The sequence below is a fragment of the Rhipicephalus sanguineus genome, chromosome 9, assembly GCF_013339695.2.
Source record: "Rhipicephalus sanguineus isolate Rsan-2018 chromosome 9, BIME_Rsan_1.4, whole genome shotgun sequence".
NCBI lineage: Eukaryota > Metazoa > Arthropoda > Arachnida > Ixodida > Ixodidae > Rhipicephalus > Rhipicephalus sanguineus.
In genome coordinates, this window is record NC_051184.2 from 13,083,949 (window position 1) to 13,101,690 (window position 17,742).

The following is a 17,742-nucleotide window of genomic DNA, read 5'->3' on the forward strand; positions in this document are numbered from 1 at the left end:
GCGTAGGACAAATTTCTTAGCACAATGACGTTATTGCTGCGTTGAAGGAAAAGTTTTCCACAGTGGTTCGTTTCCCAGTGTGCAGGCGACAGCCACCACTGTCGAAAGTGTGTGTGCGGGGGGGGGGGGGGGGGCTAGCGCCCTCCTTGCCCATCCCCCCCCCCCCGGTAGATACGCCTATGGGCGACTATGATGCCGTACACACACAACAGTGCGAGGGGAGCGCAAGAGCAGTTCGTCTTTGTGCGCGGTGGTTTGCTGCGCATGCGTGTACATGCACCGCGGCTCAACATGTTCCACTAGTTGCCCATAGGGTGCCTCGATGCCAGCGCCGTGGAAGAGGCGCACACATCCAGGCACCCTACAGTTGCCGCGAAATCCGCGCCGCTTCTCAGCGCGCAACTTTTTTTACGGCGTCAGCGGCACAGCATAAAGTGGGTATGGTTAATAATTACGTACTCTGATTTTAAGCATTAATCATGGCGCCCATCAAAGTTCTAAAGGCGATTTAAAAACGTCAATCCTACCCAGCAGATCGCGAAAAGCATGCTTGAACCTGTCACTACACAATTTCCGCCCGGATCTAATGTCGACGCCCTCTGGCTAGTTGTGGGTCCCTTTAAGCTAACACTGTGTAACCATGCCGACCCGAACTGTCCTCTCGGCCGATCAAGGCTTCCTTGCGTCTCCCGCTCCTCACGTCTTTGTTTTTGACGCGTCTCCTCTTTCCTTCCCTCTGGTGGGTAGGGTATAGCAATGGTTGGCTTCGGCTCTCTCTTTCTTCTATCTTATGCGGTGTGTTCATATCAATCACTGCGTTTGGTTTACTTCCCAAGTGCCATACTTTCTTTTACCACTCCCATGCCTCTTGCTTCGAGCGTGTCATGAGTAAAATAGACCAATAAATAAATAATCGGAGCACGAATGACCGCCAAGGTCAAGGATGTTTAAGAAACAACAAGGAGGTTCAAAAAGGGCGAAAATCGATGATGACTGGCGTTTCACTGCTCATCGAAAATCCCTTCTGGTCGAGCCATGGCTATAGGCGATGCGCAAAGCGCCGACGACGCCATCTGCCGCCATGGCTCGGAAGCGCTCGCGGGGCCCGGCGAGCAGTGTTCCCGCGAGCGTCTATACGCGAGTGCACGGATGGATGTGTTTTTCATCGTGATTTAACGATTCTGGCGGGCCTCAGCGATGTCGAAAAATACCTGCTGCGTTGTCGGCTGCTCAAACACACACAAAAAATCGCCAGGAACGCACATCTACAGGTTTCCGGTGCTATTTCATGAGCGAAAGCGACGGCGGCGGTGGATTGCGGCTGTACGACGTAGAAGCTAAGCAATCGCGCTTTGTTTACGGCAGTGTTAGAACGATTACCGTGTTTTTATTTCTTCTTTTTTGTCGCTACGTTTTCAGCGAACGCTACTACGTTTACACTTGGTCGCCTCGCCTGCATTGTAGACACTACAATTCACATGAGGTTGTTATTACTGATAAGACGCGATACCTTGGCTCACTTGAAAAACGAATGGCGCGAAGCGCAATGCGAGAGAATGTAGGGCAGGTGACGGCTCCTTTAAAAAAGCGCCGTGGAATCACACGTGTGCTGTACGAAATCGGCTGCATTCTACCTATTGATGGCACTGGAATGCGATCATCGGTGCAGAATGTTCGCTATGCGCTTCTGCACCGATGATGACAAGCTTATCGTTTATTTTTTCACAAGTTTATCGTGCTGGTTTCAAAGTTTTACCAACGCTGACCCTTCACGTGGCCGACCCTGTGAAATCTATACGCCGGTGCGACAGCGCTCCCTCAAAATCTGCTATATCAGCACATGGCACGTAAACGAAGCTACTGTGTCGAGAAAAAACATTGGTTCACGCGTCAACGCATGCAGGCGTTAGTGATCGGGACGTTATAAAGAAAGCGGTGTACTTACGATGAGCTCCACTTCGTAGGAGAAGCTTGTTGTCGATTGTATGTGACAAACACTTGTCGCGTATGGGGACATTGTCGTCCCACACAGCTGTGACATCGGACACATGTCCACTATTATAAAGTGCGGCTCCTTTGCGCACACTGTTGCCGCAAAAGTAATTATCTGGGACGCGCACAACCGGCGAATCGCACGCGCGCAAATGGGGCGTCTGCTACGCGACCCGCGAGCGGTTCCAACGGCTGCCGCTACGCGGCTTTCAGTGGCGCCCCTATAGGCGCTGCGCATCGCGGATACTGACTGACATTTGCTGCAAGAAATAAGATCGCAAGAAATGCCACCACGGGTTCACTCATGGAAGCCCTGTATAATGTGAACGGCCCTCAACACAAGCCTTTCAGACGTGACCGCAGTGCGCAAATATTAGTTGGTTAAAAAAGGGGGGAAATAATGAAATTTTCCCTAAATCGTGTGGGAACGGAAAGAGAAGAAAAAAAGACTGTCTTTTAGTATGAACAGGGGAAAACACTATATTTAATTTAATGAAATTGTGTTTTCTTCCTCGAAATAAATTGAGCAAAGTAGGAATTGGCCGCTTTCGTCACATTGCAATGCGCGTGATCTGAATGCGCCTCGTTGCAACCGTGATGGACATCGTCTGCCGTTACAAAAGAAATGCTTTTCAATCTGGGCCATCACACGTCGGTCAGCTCTCGTGTCATTGCTGTGTTTATGTAAGAGTTCCTCTCGCCGTAAATCAGGCTTTATTCCACTGCGACACGGCGCCTTCACTTGGAGACGCGACTTACTTTTGCAACTTCTGTGCACAGTTGGCAATGAATAGACCACCAACACCGAGCTAATGGTAAATTAAGCATTCTTGCTGCCTAAAGTTTCTCTTGTATCACTTCTATAGTTGAAATATTGTGCTACACACTATCGCTTTGGTGATGGGAGTACAATGTTTTTAGCAACACGTTGGGCGTGGGGCGTCTCGGCAGGAATTTCAAAATATTTTTTTACCTTTTTAGGTATACTCGCTGCCAGCGGATAACTATATGGCGTGTAATTTTGAGTGGGTGGTTGAATCCGGTTTATGAAGAGATATAGCAGGACTGACTGCACCACAATTACATAGTTATTTACGTCGTAATGTCAGTTTATTGCTATAAAATACGATATAATTTATTCTAACACTTGCTTTAAAAACCTTGGAATCAATTTCCTTCGCGCATTTATAGACAGTTCATCATAATGCTACTGGGCTAGTTTCATGGTCTTACCGGCGATAAACAGGTACGATGGAAAAGCGCCAGGTCTATTATTTCCTTGGGAATATGAGAGAAAAGACGCAACATATGCAAGTGAGTGGCAAAAAGACTCTTGACGACAAATGAGCGCACGCCGATGGTCTATCGTGCGGTCTGAGCAGCTAAAATAGCGTAAACGACCACGTGGAATGCGTAACTTGGGATACACGAGGAGGTACACCTAAGAAGACCGGACATGTTCAAAACCAGAGCGCGCATATAAGACTGAGAAAATGGCCAAGCCAATTCACCTCGCATCCTCCGGCGCCTGATAGCGTACTGCGTCGATGCCCATCTTCACCGTTGCGACCATGCGGATCGACTGGGCCGCACAAAGATAAAGCTTATCTTTCGTTCAATGAGAGTTTCTTCGTGAGAAGAACCAGCGGGAAGGACATCGCCTCTCGCGCTCGAATTTCACGTCGGCAAGCTTGCTGCCTCCGGTGCACCGCCTGTGCTGTAGGCAGCCTCTTCTATTCCAAATTTTATAGAGGCTTTGCAGTAACGCAGTTACAGTAATTAAATTACTTTCTGCTGTAATGAGTAATGTAACGGATTACTTCAAGCGAGTAATTTCAAGATACAACCAAATGAATCGAACAATCAGGCCAGGGAATACATATAAGTCATTAGTTGCTGTGTTTAACTCAGTGTACTGTGAATTGAAGTGGACAAAAAATCACCCTTTCCGTCGGCGCGATCCAAACCCATAACAGGAAGGTTGCGTCCACGTCAGTTTATTTCAATTTACGCCACAATTAGTACACTGCAGCAATTAAATACAATGCTTTCCTTGGCCTAATTGGCTGTTCGATTTATTTGGGTGTGTCTTGCATATAAACGAGCCCGTCGGAGAAAATTCCCCTTCGTTTGTTAATTTCGAGAAATTTACTCCTGACTTCCCCAATTACCTATGACAAAGCAATCAGCATGCCGGCTATGGCATGTGCAATGGTCCAAGAAAGGAAGGACAAATACGAGTGACTGCCAAGCCTGAAGCGTGGGAAGGCACGCAGAAAAGCCGGACAGATGTCGCTAGAAGGCCCTCGAAGCTCCTGACAAGAAAGGTCGACGACGGCTCCACGCTTAGCTGCCATGCAGCTCAGGAGCGGGACGCATAGGTTTCAATCTTTCCATGGACAAAACGACGATAGGTTCCGTGGTCCCAACTGTTCTTTAGGTCAAGCAAGCTTCGCGGCAGGTTAGAGGCACGTCTCCCGAAAGAAGGATGGCACCAACATTTCACTGCCCGTCGTCGAGTCGTGTCTCGCGTTGGAGTCACGCAGGTCCTACGTTTGATACCACGACATCCTCTTGGGCCCGTATTACAGTGTACTCACCCGTATACTCAAACGATCGCGTTTGGTGACGTAGAATCTGATGCGTTCAATAACTGAAGAACACTTGCCTGTGACGTCATTCTTGCACTGGCCGTTGGTGTAACGAATGTCTCACAACACAGGAGTGAGCTTACCGTACGAGCGCGCAGAGCGACCCGAGTGCGGCGTTTTCGAGCGTATGCTGGCTTCTACGCAGTGGCCAGGCTTGGCTGTAGCTACTTGAATTATTAAAGTGCTTTCAAGGTTTTTTTGTGCAATTGTTTAATGCACAGTATAATATTTAAAGACAGCCGCAATTCGAACCCGGGCCTTTTGAGCGGGAAACCGACATTCTACCCCTGCACCACTTTGGCGGAGCAGCGTGCAACTCTTAAGCGACGACACATGCAGACTACCGATCGCAGCGCTGCAGGTGGATTGACCCTGTTTGGGCTTCACTTTCTGTACATTGGTGATGCGGCCGTTCCGAGCACTCCCCTGTACTAGTACGCTCTATAGTGACAACATACATATATAACAATCACGAGGGATGCAAGACGCCGCTCCGCGGATAAAAACACAATCGAACAAAAAATTAACTCGTCTAACTTACTTTGTGAGGCGCCACCCAAAGGGCACTCTCCCCCAAGAACGCAAAGCAGGCGCAAACGCTAGCCGACAGAGGAGAGTAGGAAAAGACCAGAGGAGAGGGTGGTGAACATTCGGATCGGGCGCATCTGGCTGGCATTGAAAGAAATAGAGGAGGCGCTGGATACACACAAGTCCAGCAGGCTGCCCGTTTGGAACGCTAGCGTCGAGCAAGAGAGGCGACAGCGAAACGCCAGAGTGAGATGCACCGCGCTCGGAGCAGCAAATATGTAGCAGCAGAAGGATACCATACAACAGAAAATAGGTCATCGCATATCAGATCAGACAATCACAAAAGTATAGAAAATATCACATAATCACACGAAAAGAACAGAAAAGAAGCACAAGATAAACCAATCGACGTTCCGCAGACAGCTTTCACTTGGAGTGGGACTGGATTTGATCTTGTGAAAGTAACTTGATTACTTTTTTAAAAGTAATGGCAATGTAATTCAATTAGATCACTGGGAGAGACGTTCGTCTGATGACCATGGGCATGTGGAATATTGTGCATCGCGCAGCCATCCGAAGGACGAGCAGGTGCAGTCCGAGGTGTGCCTGCCACTGTGGCCGCCTAAGGACCTGGCCGTCGACCTGCACTTCAAGGTTCTCGTGGGACACCGCGACAGGCGAGTATAGTCAGCATCGCACCATTACCTGCACAACAACTGATTACGGAGGAGACAAATCAATCGAGCGAAAAACGTGCAGTCAAGGACGAGCGATATGGGCGAGCGCACCAAAAGTGAGCAAGGACAAGAAAAATCCAGATGGTGCCGGCGCATTGCGCTGCAAACATACACTGTAAACCACTTTGCACCCTTAAGGGGGTTTCAAGCAAGCAAAACACCCTTTTGCCTAACCAAAATTTGCAAAAATTAGGGTGTAAGGGTGTTTTTTTTCCCCAAAATAACCTTTAAGGGGTAATGCTCTAACTAAACACCCTTTAGGATGTAAGGGTGTTATGGGTTACCGAATCACCCATGGCCCGTACCACAGCGTGCCAGATGATAACTGGGACTCGCTGATTAAAATGTCGTTGGATCTTAGGCGAGTTTAGATTAAAGGGTATGTCTCTTTTAAAGATATCTTCAAGCGTACCATAAATTTACGCCTATTCTCTTAATGTTTAATGTTCATTTATACGGAACAGGAATATCTCCACCGGCACTGAATGGCGGCTTAAGATACTATGGCTATATATACCAGATGGTCAGTGTAAGGCTGTGTAGCACGACTGCACGAGCGCTCCGTCAATGTGGTATTTTACAATACGCTCTGTTGTGTGTGCGGTTTGGCGCGTGCCTGCACCTTCTGTGCTGATGTCATCTGTAATTGCTTGTCCCCTGACTGGTAAATTTTATTTTTCACATTTTTCAGTGATAAGGGTGTTTAGGCTATTGGAAACACCCTATGGTATGGGTGTTTTGATACGTGAAAACACCCTTTTCCTATGGTGTAAGGGTGTTAGTTATAGACACGGCAAAACCCCCTTAAGGGTGTAAAGTGGTTTACTGTGTAAGCCCATATAATGAGCACATTTGCTTACTGAAACCAATGAACGATGGTTCGCATCGCATGAGCAGCAATTTGAGCAAATTTCGGGGCATGTAGTCCTATAGATGCAGATAGATAAATGTATGTTGTCCTCGAGAAAGCACGAAATAAGTAGACTTCTTTTGGGTGTGTTTTGTAGCACCACATCCTACACCTAGCAGATAACGATTCGCGTGGGAAGATTTCTCGTGGAGCAAGCGTTGCCACTGAGAGGGCACGACGTGCGCGCCCGGATGGCTTCTAGCAGAGCGTGTTAACGTGGTCGTTTGTGTGCAGCGATCACTTCCACGTGTTCGAGCTGTCGCGGCAGCTGCCCCGCTTCGCCGCCTACCTGCTGCTGACAGAGGAACCACGTGGCACGCCATCGGGAAGCGTCCGCTTCCGCATCAACGAAAGGCCACACAGGGTAACTTGCAGTTGAGCCATTTTTGGCGAGGCCTGGGCAAAACTTCGCGTCACGTTATCAGTGATGTCACGTGACACGAAAAGTTATCAATGATGTCGCCATCATGACGTCACATATCGCAGACGGGGACAAGGGAGGGCGACGCCCTTCCCAGCTGTCCCTGTCTTCTAATGCGTTCCTCCCAATGTTTCCTTACATATTACTGTTTATCTTTTGCGGTCCAATGGTGAGTTTGCCCGATTTCTGCGGTACATGCCTGCTAAAAATTCTTGAACAGGGGGCGTCGCTAAAGCCAGCGTTGAGGCTTGTCTCTTTCAAGCCAGCAATTGGCTTGAAAGACAAGCGTTGGATCCAGTGTTTCGTCTCTTCAAGCTCAACTTGTGCTTTATTTGGCCAACTTTACAACTCTTTTTTCTTTCTTGGACTGATATCGTTGTGTATAGGGGGCGCTGTCAATGATATCATCTGTATATAAGCGATTGTCATCAAAATAAATGGCAGTGGTTCCCCGTCCATGGATCGGCTTGACTTATCACTCGGCGCATCGCGGTACTGGCGATTCATAATGGTGTAATAGTTGCGCAAAAAAGACGAAGACAAGAAAGTGAACACCACAAGCGCTTGTGGTGTTCACATGCCGTGACATCTAGTTCACTATATATCGCATGTTTGCCATGCATGCATGCAGGTACAATCTGGTATATATCACGCTAATGAAACGTATATTCTAGTATATACAATGCATGACCTGTTATTTATGTTCATCACGCACTCGTGTCATGCCATACCGATTTTGGTAGATATCCAGTTAAGAAAACGGCCGGGAGCGCACCATGACAGTGTCATGTAAATCATACCGCACATGACATGCATGTCATGATTCGCATGTTAGGACCTGTCATTCATGTTCGTCATATAGTCACGTCACGCAATACAGAATTTCGTACATGTCAAGCCATCGAAACGGCCACGAGAGCACCATGAGCGTGGCATGTAAATCATGCCGTACATGACATGCATGTCATTATTTACATCTTACCACCTCTCATTTATGTTCGTCATAAAGTCACGTCGCGCAATACCAATGTTGGTGTATATCAAGCTAGCGAAACGGCCGCGAACGCACCATGAGCGTGGCACGTAAATTATACCGTATATGATACGCATATTATGATTTTTCTGTAACCACCTGTCATTTATGTTCGTCATACAGTCACATCACGCAATAATTTTGCTATATATCAAGCTAGCGAAACGGCCGCGAGCGCACCGTGAGATATATAAATCATGTCGTACATGACATGCATGTCATGATTCGCATGTTAGGACCTGTCAGTTATGTTCGTGATAGACTCTTGTCACACCATATCAATTTTCGTATACATCAAATTAATGAAACAGCCGTGATCGGACAATGAGCGTGGTATGTAAATAATGCCGTAAATATGCATACAATTTTCATGTTACCACCTGTCATTTATATTCGTCATACGGTCACATCGAGCTATACAAATTTTGGTGTATATCAAGCTAGCGAAACGGCCGCGGGTGCACCATGAGCGTGGCAAGCAAATCATGTCATACATGACATGAATGTCATGATTTTCATGTTACCACCTGTCAGTTATGTTCGTAATAAACTCTTGTCACGCCATACCAATTTTCGTATATATCAAATTAACGAAACGGCCGCAAGAGCCCAAGAACGTGGCAAGTAAATCATGTCGTTCATGACATGCATGTCATGATTTTCATGTTATGACCTGTCATTTATGTTCGTAATACGGTCATGTTACGCCATACCAATTTTGGTATACATCGCATTAATGAAACGGCCAGGAGAGCACAGTCGTAGGCGCACAGACACAGACAGACAGACAGACAGACAATCAGACAGACAGACAGACAGACAGACAGACAGACAGACAGACAGACAGACAGACAGACCGAGAGATAGATAGATAGATAGATAGATAGATAGATAGATAGATAGATAGATAGATAGATAGATAGATAGATAGACAGATAGACAGACAGACAGACAGACAGACAGACAGACAGACAGATAGATAGATAGATAGATAGATAGATAGATAGATAGATAGATAGATAGATAGATAGATAGATAGATAGATAGATAGATAGACAGACAGACAGACAGACAGACAGACAGACAGACAGACAGACAGACAGATAGATAGATAGATAGATAGATAGATAGATAGATAGATAGATAGACAGATAGACAGACAGACAGACAGACAGACAGACAGACAGACAGATAGATAGATAGATAGATAGATAGATAGATAGATAGATAGATAGATAGATAGATAGATAGATAGATAGATAGATAGATAGATAGATACGCTGAAAGTCGCAGAATTTCTCTAAGACGTGCTTCGCATTTAAAATTTACAATTCTAGTGCGTCGTTTCCGCGTAACACACAAACAAGGCCAGCGGTAAGAAACAAGCAAATGGTTTGTACTCACCGGCGGTTCAAGCGCTCTGCGGAACCATTTGAAATAAAGCCTGTCGTAAGAGATAGGAGTGGGGGCATATGACAAGGGAGCATGAAGCTGCGCGTCGTGACCTTGATCAGTTTTTTTTTTTTTTCTTTTGATCGCTTTTAGAGTGATCGGGCATGTCGTGGCACCCCGCTGCGGCAACATAGCAGCTCACGATGCTCAAATGAGACACAGGCCGTGTGCTTATAACGCAGTGAAAACTGAGATTATGGCATCATTTGTCGAAACAAGAGCGAGCGATTTCTAGCTGACTCTGCAACTTAATCGTAAACTCCCTGCCGCGTGCTATACTTAAATGTTTGGCTTACATGGCCGCCTCGACTAGCAGTCAGCAGCATTTTCTGGCCATATTCAAAGAATGTTGCAGGGCCCCTTTAGAAATTGCCGGAAGGGCATATCAGCAACTCGTACCCTGTGAGCCACAAATCGCGTTTAAAAGAGAAGCAGATTTCGTCAAAGGCCGTGCCCTCTTTATGACGGACGTTGTCGCATGCAGGTGGCCTCGTGGGTGAACCAGAACTTCCTTCTGGCCGAGGAGCTGCAGTGCCAGGCCTCCTTCAGGGTGAGCTTCCTGGCGTTGCGATGCCTCAAGCCGATCACCATCGACGTGCAGACCAGCGGGGAGGTGCGCACCAATCTCATTTCGACGAAGGCGGAGCCGTGTCGTGTACGAAAGAAAGGCAGCGGATCGAGGGCGATCGTTCTCTTTCTTACCTATACGGCATAGAGAACATTATTTGTAGTGTTTAACTATAGCGTAGTAATTAAAACATATAAATGGAGAGGAATTAAAATGGACGAAAAACAACTTGTCGGTAGGGGCCGAACGTACAACCTTCGCATAACGCGTCCGATGCTCCGCCAATAGGACAGCGGTCGTTCGAACGTTGCAGGTTCAAAAGCGAAGGTTTTCATGTTGCTCCGTCTTTCACTGATCGCGGGCAAGTTCATCCTCCATAAAACCCATGACTTGATGCAGGCCAGTTCCCAAACGTACAACCGTATTCAAACGTGCTCACGGGTCTAGTGCAGCAGCACGATGGCCGATCTACTCTGGCGGTCGCTCTAACCATGCATTATGAAATTAGCCAAGGCCGCCACATCGTTTCCCTATCTCCCCAATTCATTTAGTACTGCTTCCACTGGGGCTAGTTGGTATGGCATTGCGAAGCGAAACGAAGCGCTGCATAGATGAACTGTGTCATTCGTCTCCGTTCATCTATGCAGCGCATCGTTTCACTTCGCAATCCCCAATTCAGCGTCAACCAAGATCGATCTCTTGGCGCCTCCAGCCACGCGACGCTCTTCTTTTGCCCTGCAGTTCGCACCACCGAAACAGGAAAAATATCGAATCAAAACATAATGCAAACAACAAAAGTGAGAAGAAATGAAATGAAGAGACAATGAACGAAGGGACTGTTTGGCGAAAAGCGTCAGTATTAAACCGGTACGAGTCCTCAGTTGTTATTTCATCGGAATTGTGTCCGTTTCGCAAGAGATGGACGACCACTCGAAATAGGTCTCTGATTAGAATGATTCACGGGTGTTTTTTTGTGCTTCATTATTAGACTGTATGAACTCTTTTAAAGAAGTGGAGCCTAAGGGCTCGAAACCTTGATGAGAACCAGCAGACAATCAAGCCAAGGAAAGTACAGGGGACGTTACTTGTAGGAATTATGATGTGAGTGGGAAGGAATTAATATGGACGAAAAGACAACTTGCCGCCGGCAGGGACCGAACCTGCAACCTTTGAATAACGCGCCCGATGCTCAACCTGTTGAGCTACGGCGGCGGTCGTCCTCCCGTTCACTTTATATCATAAGCGAAGAGTGCGGGGGGGGGGGGGGGGCTGGGGGGCTCGCCCCCCCCCCCCCCCCCGGACTTGTTCATGGGGGGCTAAGCCCTCCTTGGAGCCGGCCCAGGATATTTTTTAGGAGCTTGGCTCAGGTCCCCAGCAATTGACAACGGACTTCTGGCCGTCCTGTCTGGCAGCTAATTCACAGAGGGCTGTTTATGTCCACTTTTTTTTTCATTTCAGTATTTTAAAATTCAGATCATGGTCCATTGACAAGACAAACATTCACTGCAAAATGCCCCTCAAACGAATTTGTATGTGCAGAATATGTTGTGTTGATGAACCACTGAAGGGATCATTTAAGCAATGACAAGTTAAAAAGTCTTGAACCGCGTAGAGAGCGGTTTTCCTAATATAAAAATGCTGATAAGAGTACAAGGCAATCCGACACAGTCAGTCATTTAATGCTTTCGCACATACTTGCTCTCCAATAAAAATTTACAGTGGCTTAGCTCGGCTATGCCAGGATATACGTGGCGTTAGCAAAGGTTCAGCTGATTATTCTTAGCTTTCCAGATTGCCTAGGATTATTAGCCTTCTTCGGTTCATTCTTCGTACGCTGAACCGCTAATTGCCAGGCAACTACTTCGGAATCCGATGAGATAAGCTTCTCGGCTCTTTGCGCCGTTGAGCAGCATTTGCGCTCTCCTTCTCCATGGCGTTACCCACCTGCAAACGCCAGTCAGAGGCGCTATCAAGCGGCTACAGCGCAGTGTCAGACGGCGACTGCACAGCGAAGGCGAATAGCTGCGCGCGCGCCGGCGCCATTGTGTCTGCCACGGCTACGACGTCACTCCTTTCGAATGCGCAGACCAGCAGCGGCGAGTCGCGCACGGCGTCAGTCTGTCTGGCGCGGCTACGACGCCACTCCTCCCGAACGCGCAGATCAGCAGTGGCGATCGCCGCGCGCGGCGGTGGCGGCGAGCGCGTGAGATGCCGGCTCCGGTGAGCCAGCTGTGTGACATCACTGATCCTCGCGCATGCGCAGCACGGCTCATGAGGATCCACGCAAAATCGGCTCCGGCTAGGCAAGTGTAGCTAACGCTACAAAAAGGGCTTGGTTGTCTGCAAATAGGTATTCTTCGACATGCCTGCCTATAAAATTGCCGAGAAAAGACGGTACGCATTTTTTATTTATCAGCAGAGGGTTTTGCTATCGGTGACCGAAGAGCAGCTCAAATACTCGTCCAGAAAACAACCTATGGCGGAAGAAGTCGTCACCCCAGCTTCGCACAAGGTGTAATGGTAGCAAACGGTATTTGCTACCTTCTGAGAAATTTTTTAGTCATCTTAAATTGAATTCAATGGCATAGCTAAACCTTCCTGTGCCAGCATTAGCCTACTCTCCCCTGTTTGGTGTATGTTTTAACAAAGTATAGCACGTCAATAAAAAAATTCGGGAGATCTCACGCATTGTAGGAATCGACTTTATGCGATGCAGTCAGCGAGTAGCAGCCTATACGGCCTTCTTCGCTATGAGCCAAGCGTTACGAGGTCGATCGATGTCTATGTGTAAATTGAAAAATAAATCTGGAGTCTCCTCTAGAGATCTTCATAATGACATCTCAGTGTCGGCACCTAAGCGACTGGTTATATTAAATTCTTTAATTTGAAGGTTGGTCTTTATCTTTTATATACCGGCTGTCCCAGCTAACTTCGACCAAGATTTTAAAAAAAAACGTGCTCTAGGAAAGTTCTACCTGTTGTATATTAGCGGTAGTCGTGTGTACATGCAACCTGTATTTTTTTCATGACTAAGCGCTGCTAATTAAATAATTGGATTTAATTAGCCAACTTTTTTATTCTTGCTCGAATCGGTAAAATATCAACTTTACATTGTACCTCACCTCACATAACCCCAGAATCAAGCATTTATTTTTTGCTGAAATCTGCCTGGTTGATTTTTCCGAGAAAAAACAAAAGCGGTAGAGTAGCGCTGGAGTAGCGCCGCTCGAGCGGCGCTACTCCAGCGCTTCCAAGCGTTCTTTAGCTGATACACGGCTGAATTCGTTCACCACCGCATTGTACAGGGCTTCACGCTCGATGATGGACGCGTCAGCAGCATATTTTGATGCGCGTGCATCAAATAGTGTGAAGCCCTGTACAATGAACGAACGCAGCCGTGTATCAATCAAAGAACGCTTGGAAACGGTTGAATATATAGCGACGCGCGAGCGCGCGTCTATTTCATATTTGGCGTGTTTCGCGCGCTTTTGTTTTTTCTCGGAAATATCAACCAAGCAGATTTCAGCAAAAATAAATGCTTGATTCTGGGATTATTTGAGGTGAGGTACAACATAAAGTTAATATTTTTTCCATTCTAGCAAGAATAAAAGGGTTGGCTAATTAAATCTAATTAATTAGGTAGCACTTAGTCATGAAAAAATTACATGCTGTATGTACAGTATGGTCCCCTGTTAAAGGGAACACTCCAATAAGCACCTTTCATTTTGCTGGCCCTCTAGCAGGAAGTGGACAGGGATACATTGTTCATACACTGCACGAGTCTGCCAAAAGGAGGCTGAACTGTCAACCGCCAGTAGTTTTATGCAAATCTAAGCCACTATTTTTTGCGAGAGAGCGAAATCCAAACATGCCCTGCACGCAAGTGTTCCCTTTAACAGTGGACCCGTCTGTACACACGACTACCGCTAATATACAACAGGTAGAACTGAAAGAGAAATGTGGAAGAGCCATAGTCGGGCCCCCTCCGGGAAAATGAAAACTCTCTGCCTATGCTTTATATAGCATTAGACTGTAGTATATTTCCTAAGGTTCTTATGTCGTCACGTGGCAGATGTTATGCCCGCACTTTTCGCTTAACAAAAGTGGCGGCGTAGCTTCCAATAGTTTCCGTTTAGTGTCCGCACTGACGTATTACGTTCGCGTAATACATCAGTGCTCTGCTAGGAGAGCCTTCGCCCCACATTTTCAGTTAGGGATCAAAGTCCGCCAGGTTTGGCAGGCACCGGCATGGCTCTGTGGTAGAGAAAGAAAATACAAATAACAAAGAGTTGTGGGTATGTACATAAGCGTCTCTATCAAATGCTTTGCCTCGATATATCGCCAAGCGAAAGCCCGCGTAGTAAAGCTGCGCTCACGTTATACACATCAGGGAGTACCGGAATCGTCAGTTCTTTTTTTCTCCTGCTTTGATGCAAGAAAGGCACGTCAACGCGCGAGTTCTGCTACTGCAACGCGTTCTGAAAAGCGGCCCTTCCAGAAACCCAGGTGGAGAGTTCCCGAGGACAGCATATTCGTTTGCGTGGTAAAGGTCATGTGTCGCCTTTTTACGACGCGCGAACCTTACGACACGCAGGACGCAAGCGCCATGACAGCACGGCGGCAGTCGAGGGGCGGTTCCTCCCCATTTCGTAGTTTTCGCTGCTTGGCCGACCGATGGATATCGCAGACGCCTGTCACCTTATGGACTGCAAAAAGTAGTAGGGGTGTGCGAATATCAAATTTTTCGAATGCGAATCGAATATCCACCTTCGAATATCGAATCGAATATCGAATATCAAAGGAAAAATGCCTCGACAGTAACGATAATTTATTTAACACGTAGCTATTTGAAGAAAAAAAAACATTAACAGCCTGACTGGCAACACAACATACACGGCTATCTCCAAAACACAATGTCCAGGCTAGCACAATGCACATCACAACGCAAGCAAATATCACGGCACAATGAAAGTAATGACTACATGTTATCATGTAGAAATATGAGTTGCTCCACATGATCAGGCAGCAGGCGCTCCCTTGTAACAGAGACACCCCCTGCCACTGAAAAGGCACGCTCGCTTGGAACAGAAGTGGCTGGTATAGGGAGCTTTGCAGCTTTGCCAGACTGGGGTATCTGAAGGTGCCTACAGTCCGCCACCAGTCACGTGGGTCACTGTCTTTCTTCAGAAGTGGTCCCGCATAGTGAACGAGTGGTAGAGCGGCACGTTACGGCCGCATAATATTGAAAATGTACGGTTACATGATCGCCAACAGCGCTGCACGTCGGAGATGCACCAGCAATAAATCATACGTATTGGGGCGCTCGTCGCAATACGTGCCTCCGTGTACTTACGATGTTTATTGCTCCTGTCGGCAACGTTTTTAGCGATACGAACGCAGCAGAAATATGGAAGACGAGTTATTTTATGCATGATAATCGAATCGCATATTCGAATTTTTCGAATATTCGAAGTTATCGAATATTCGAAACTTTTCGAATACACGATTTTCGAAGCGAATACGAATATTTCGAATGAAATATTCGACGAATATTCGAAACTTTCGAATATTCGCACACCCCTAAAAAGTAGACATTTTTCTTAACAAAAATTGACAGTCTCGGTAGCTATCAGGAGAATAGGCGAAAGCATATGCTCTTACGTAACACTCGCTGAATCACTTTGACCTTCTCAAGGCAAAGTGATTGCACCGCCCTGAAGTTTTCTGCACCTAACCCATTGTTGCGCTACCCCCGGGATCGACGATGCCACATGAGGATGATGATGTCGTGATGACGTCATTGGTGGCGTCATCTCATCACATGACATCCTTGCTGACGTCATGCTGACGGTCTGGCCAAATCCCGCAGTGCCTCAACAGGTCTCGCAAAATATCGCCAAGTCTCTCGAGCCGGGCGACTATCGGGGGGACCCCTCACCAACTGCCGACGTAATGCACAGGTAAGCATCGAGACGGGCCTGATGGACGTGGCCGCTGACATGGTGCAGTCTCTGGCCGCCTACCTGGAGATCGAGGACCTCGAGTCAAGGGCGCACTTCCCCGACGAGTACGACCGCCTCCGATCGCTCGTCGACAAGGTAGGCCTACTTGGAACGACAAAGCATTGTCACTACATATGCAGTGGTGCGTCGCCGTTTTCCTATGCAGAGTTTTACGTCACTGTGACAGCACCACTCCATCTTGATTCTATCCTAATAATTTACCAAGGGATCGGAAACGCAGTCCAGGTGGAGCGACGAGAAGCTCACAGGATGGGGTATCACTGGCAGGTCACTGGCCTAGCAGTGGACCAAAACAGGCGGCATGGATTGGAAGCTGTTTTTACACAGTCCGGTAAAACGCTCCTCTCGTTTGGAGCATTTTGGTTTGATAACATTGACTGCATAATAGATTAGGTAGCCGGAATTTTCGACAAAGATACGAACAAAATCAGTACCTCGATCAAGTTGTCTGTTAAGCGATCGGCTGAGCCGCCACGGTGGTATAGTGGTTATGGTGCTCGAATGCTGACCCGAAGATCGCGGGATCGAATCCCGGCATTTCGATGGAGGCGAAGCGATAGAGGCCCGTGTGCTTAGATTTAGGTTCACGTTAAGGAACCGCAGGCATGGTTATCATTTTCCCTCCACTGCGGCGTCCCTCATATTCATATTGTGGTTTTGGGACGTTAAACTCTACATTATTAAGCACTGGAGGCGAGGGCATGTCCTTCGTCGTTCTGTCCTGAGCACCACTGTCTTACCGCACAAGCGTTTTTGTTATGTCACGTGCTTACGAAAGGCAAGGGACTTCAGATGGGTCGAGAATCACCAGGGGAGCGGACGGCGTGTCCTGTTCATCTCTGCATATCACGCTCGTCGACAGATTATTAAGGGAGGTGGTAATCTTTCCAGTGCTTGTCAATTATACCTAAAGGAGAATGCCGCGCCGGAAGTTCTTCACGCGTGTCCACCAAAAACGCCAGAGTGGGCCTTCTGTTCCACGCGAAAAATACTCACTTCTCTTCGGCACTGTGTAGTGCGTCATTCTAACGTACACTGTAAACAAAAATTAGCCGGGACGGGAGCTTTTCCAGCATATGAGCCCCTAAAACCCCCATGCCCCAATCATTTACTCCGTGGTAGCGGAGTGAAGTCGGCACATGTCGTCGTAAAACGCCCCTTGCTTAATGAGGGAGTTTATGAGCGACATGACCTTGTTAAACTCCCCACGGAGTTTTAGATCACGTGGTTAGAAACTCCCTATGGGAGGTTTAAAAAGTATTTTTGGTCGTGACGTGCGTGTCACGTGGTTTAAACTCCCTATGGGAGTTTTAAAAACCATTTTTGGTCGTGACGTGCGTGCGTGTGTGAATGTGCGTGTGTGTACGGGCATCTGTTTAGCATGCCGGTGTGAAGCTCCAGTGTATTGTGTGGGTCGCCGTGTGAGC

At 47.4% G+C, this 17,742-nt stretch overlaps 1 protein-coding gene across 1 annotated transcript in view; it reads left to right on the plus strand.

Moving 5' to 3' along the window:
- Positions 1–17,742, plus strand: part of LOC119404603 (Bardet-Biedl syndrome 2 protein) — a 54,095-nt gene that overhangs the window by 25,540 nt on the left and 10,813 nt on the right. Inside the window, exons 10-13 of the mRNA XM_037671158.2 lie at positions 5,741–5,848; positions 7,053–7,182; positions 10,209–10,337; positions 16,253–16,390. Of these exons, the coding sequence (XP_037527086.2) occupies positions 5,741–5,848; positions 7,053–7,182; positions 10,209–10,337; positions 16,253–16,390 (505 nt within the window). The remainder of the gene's footprint in view (positions 1–5,740; positions 5,849–7,052; positions 7,183–10,208; positions 10,338–16,252; positions 16,391–17,742) is intronic.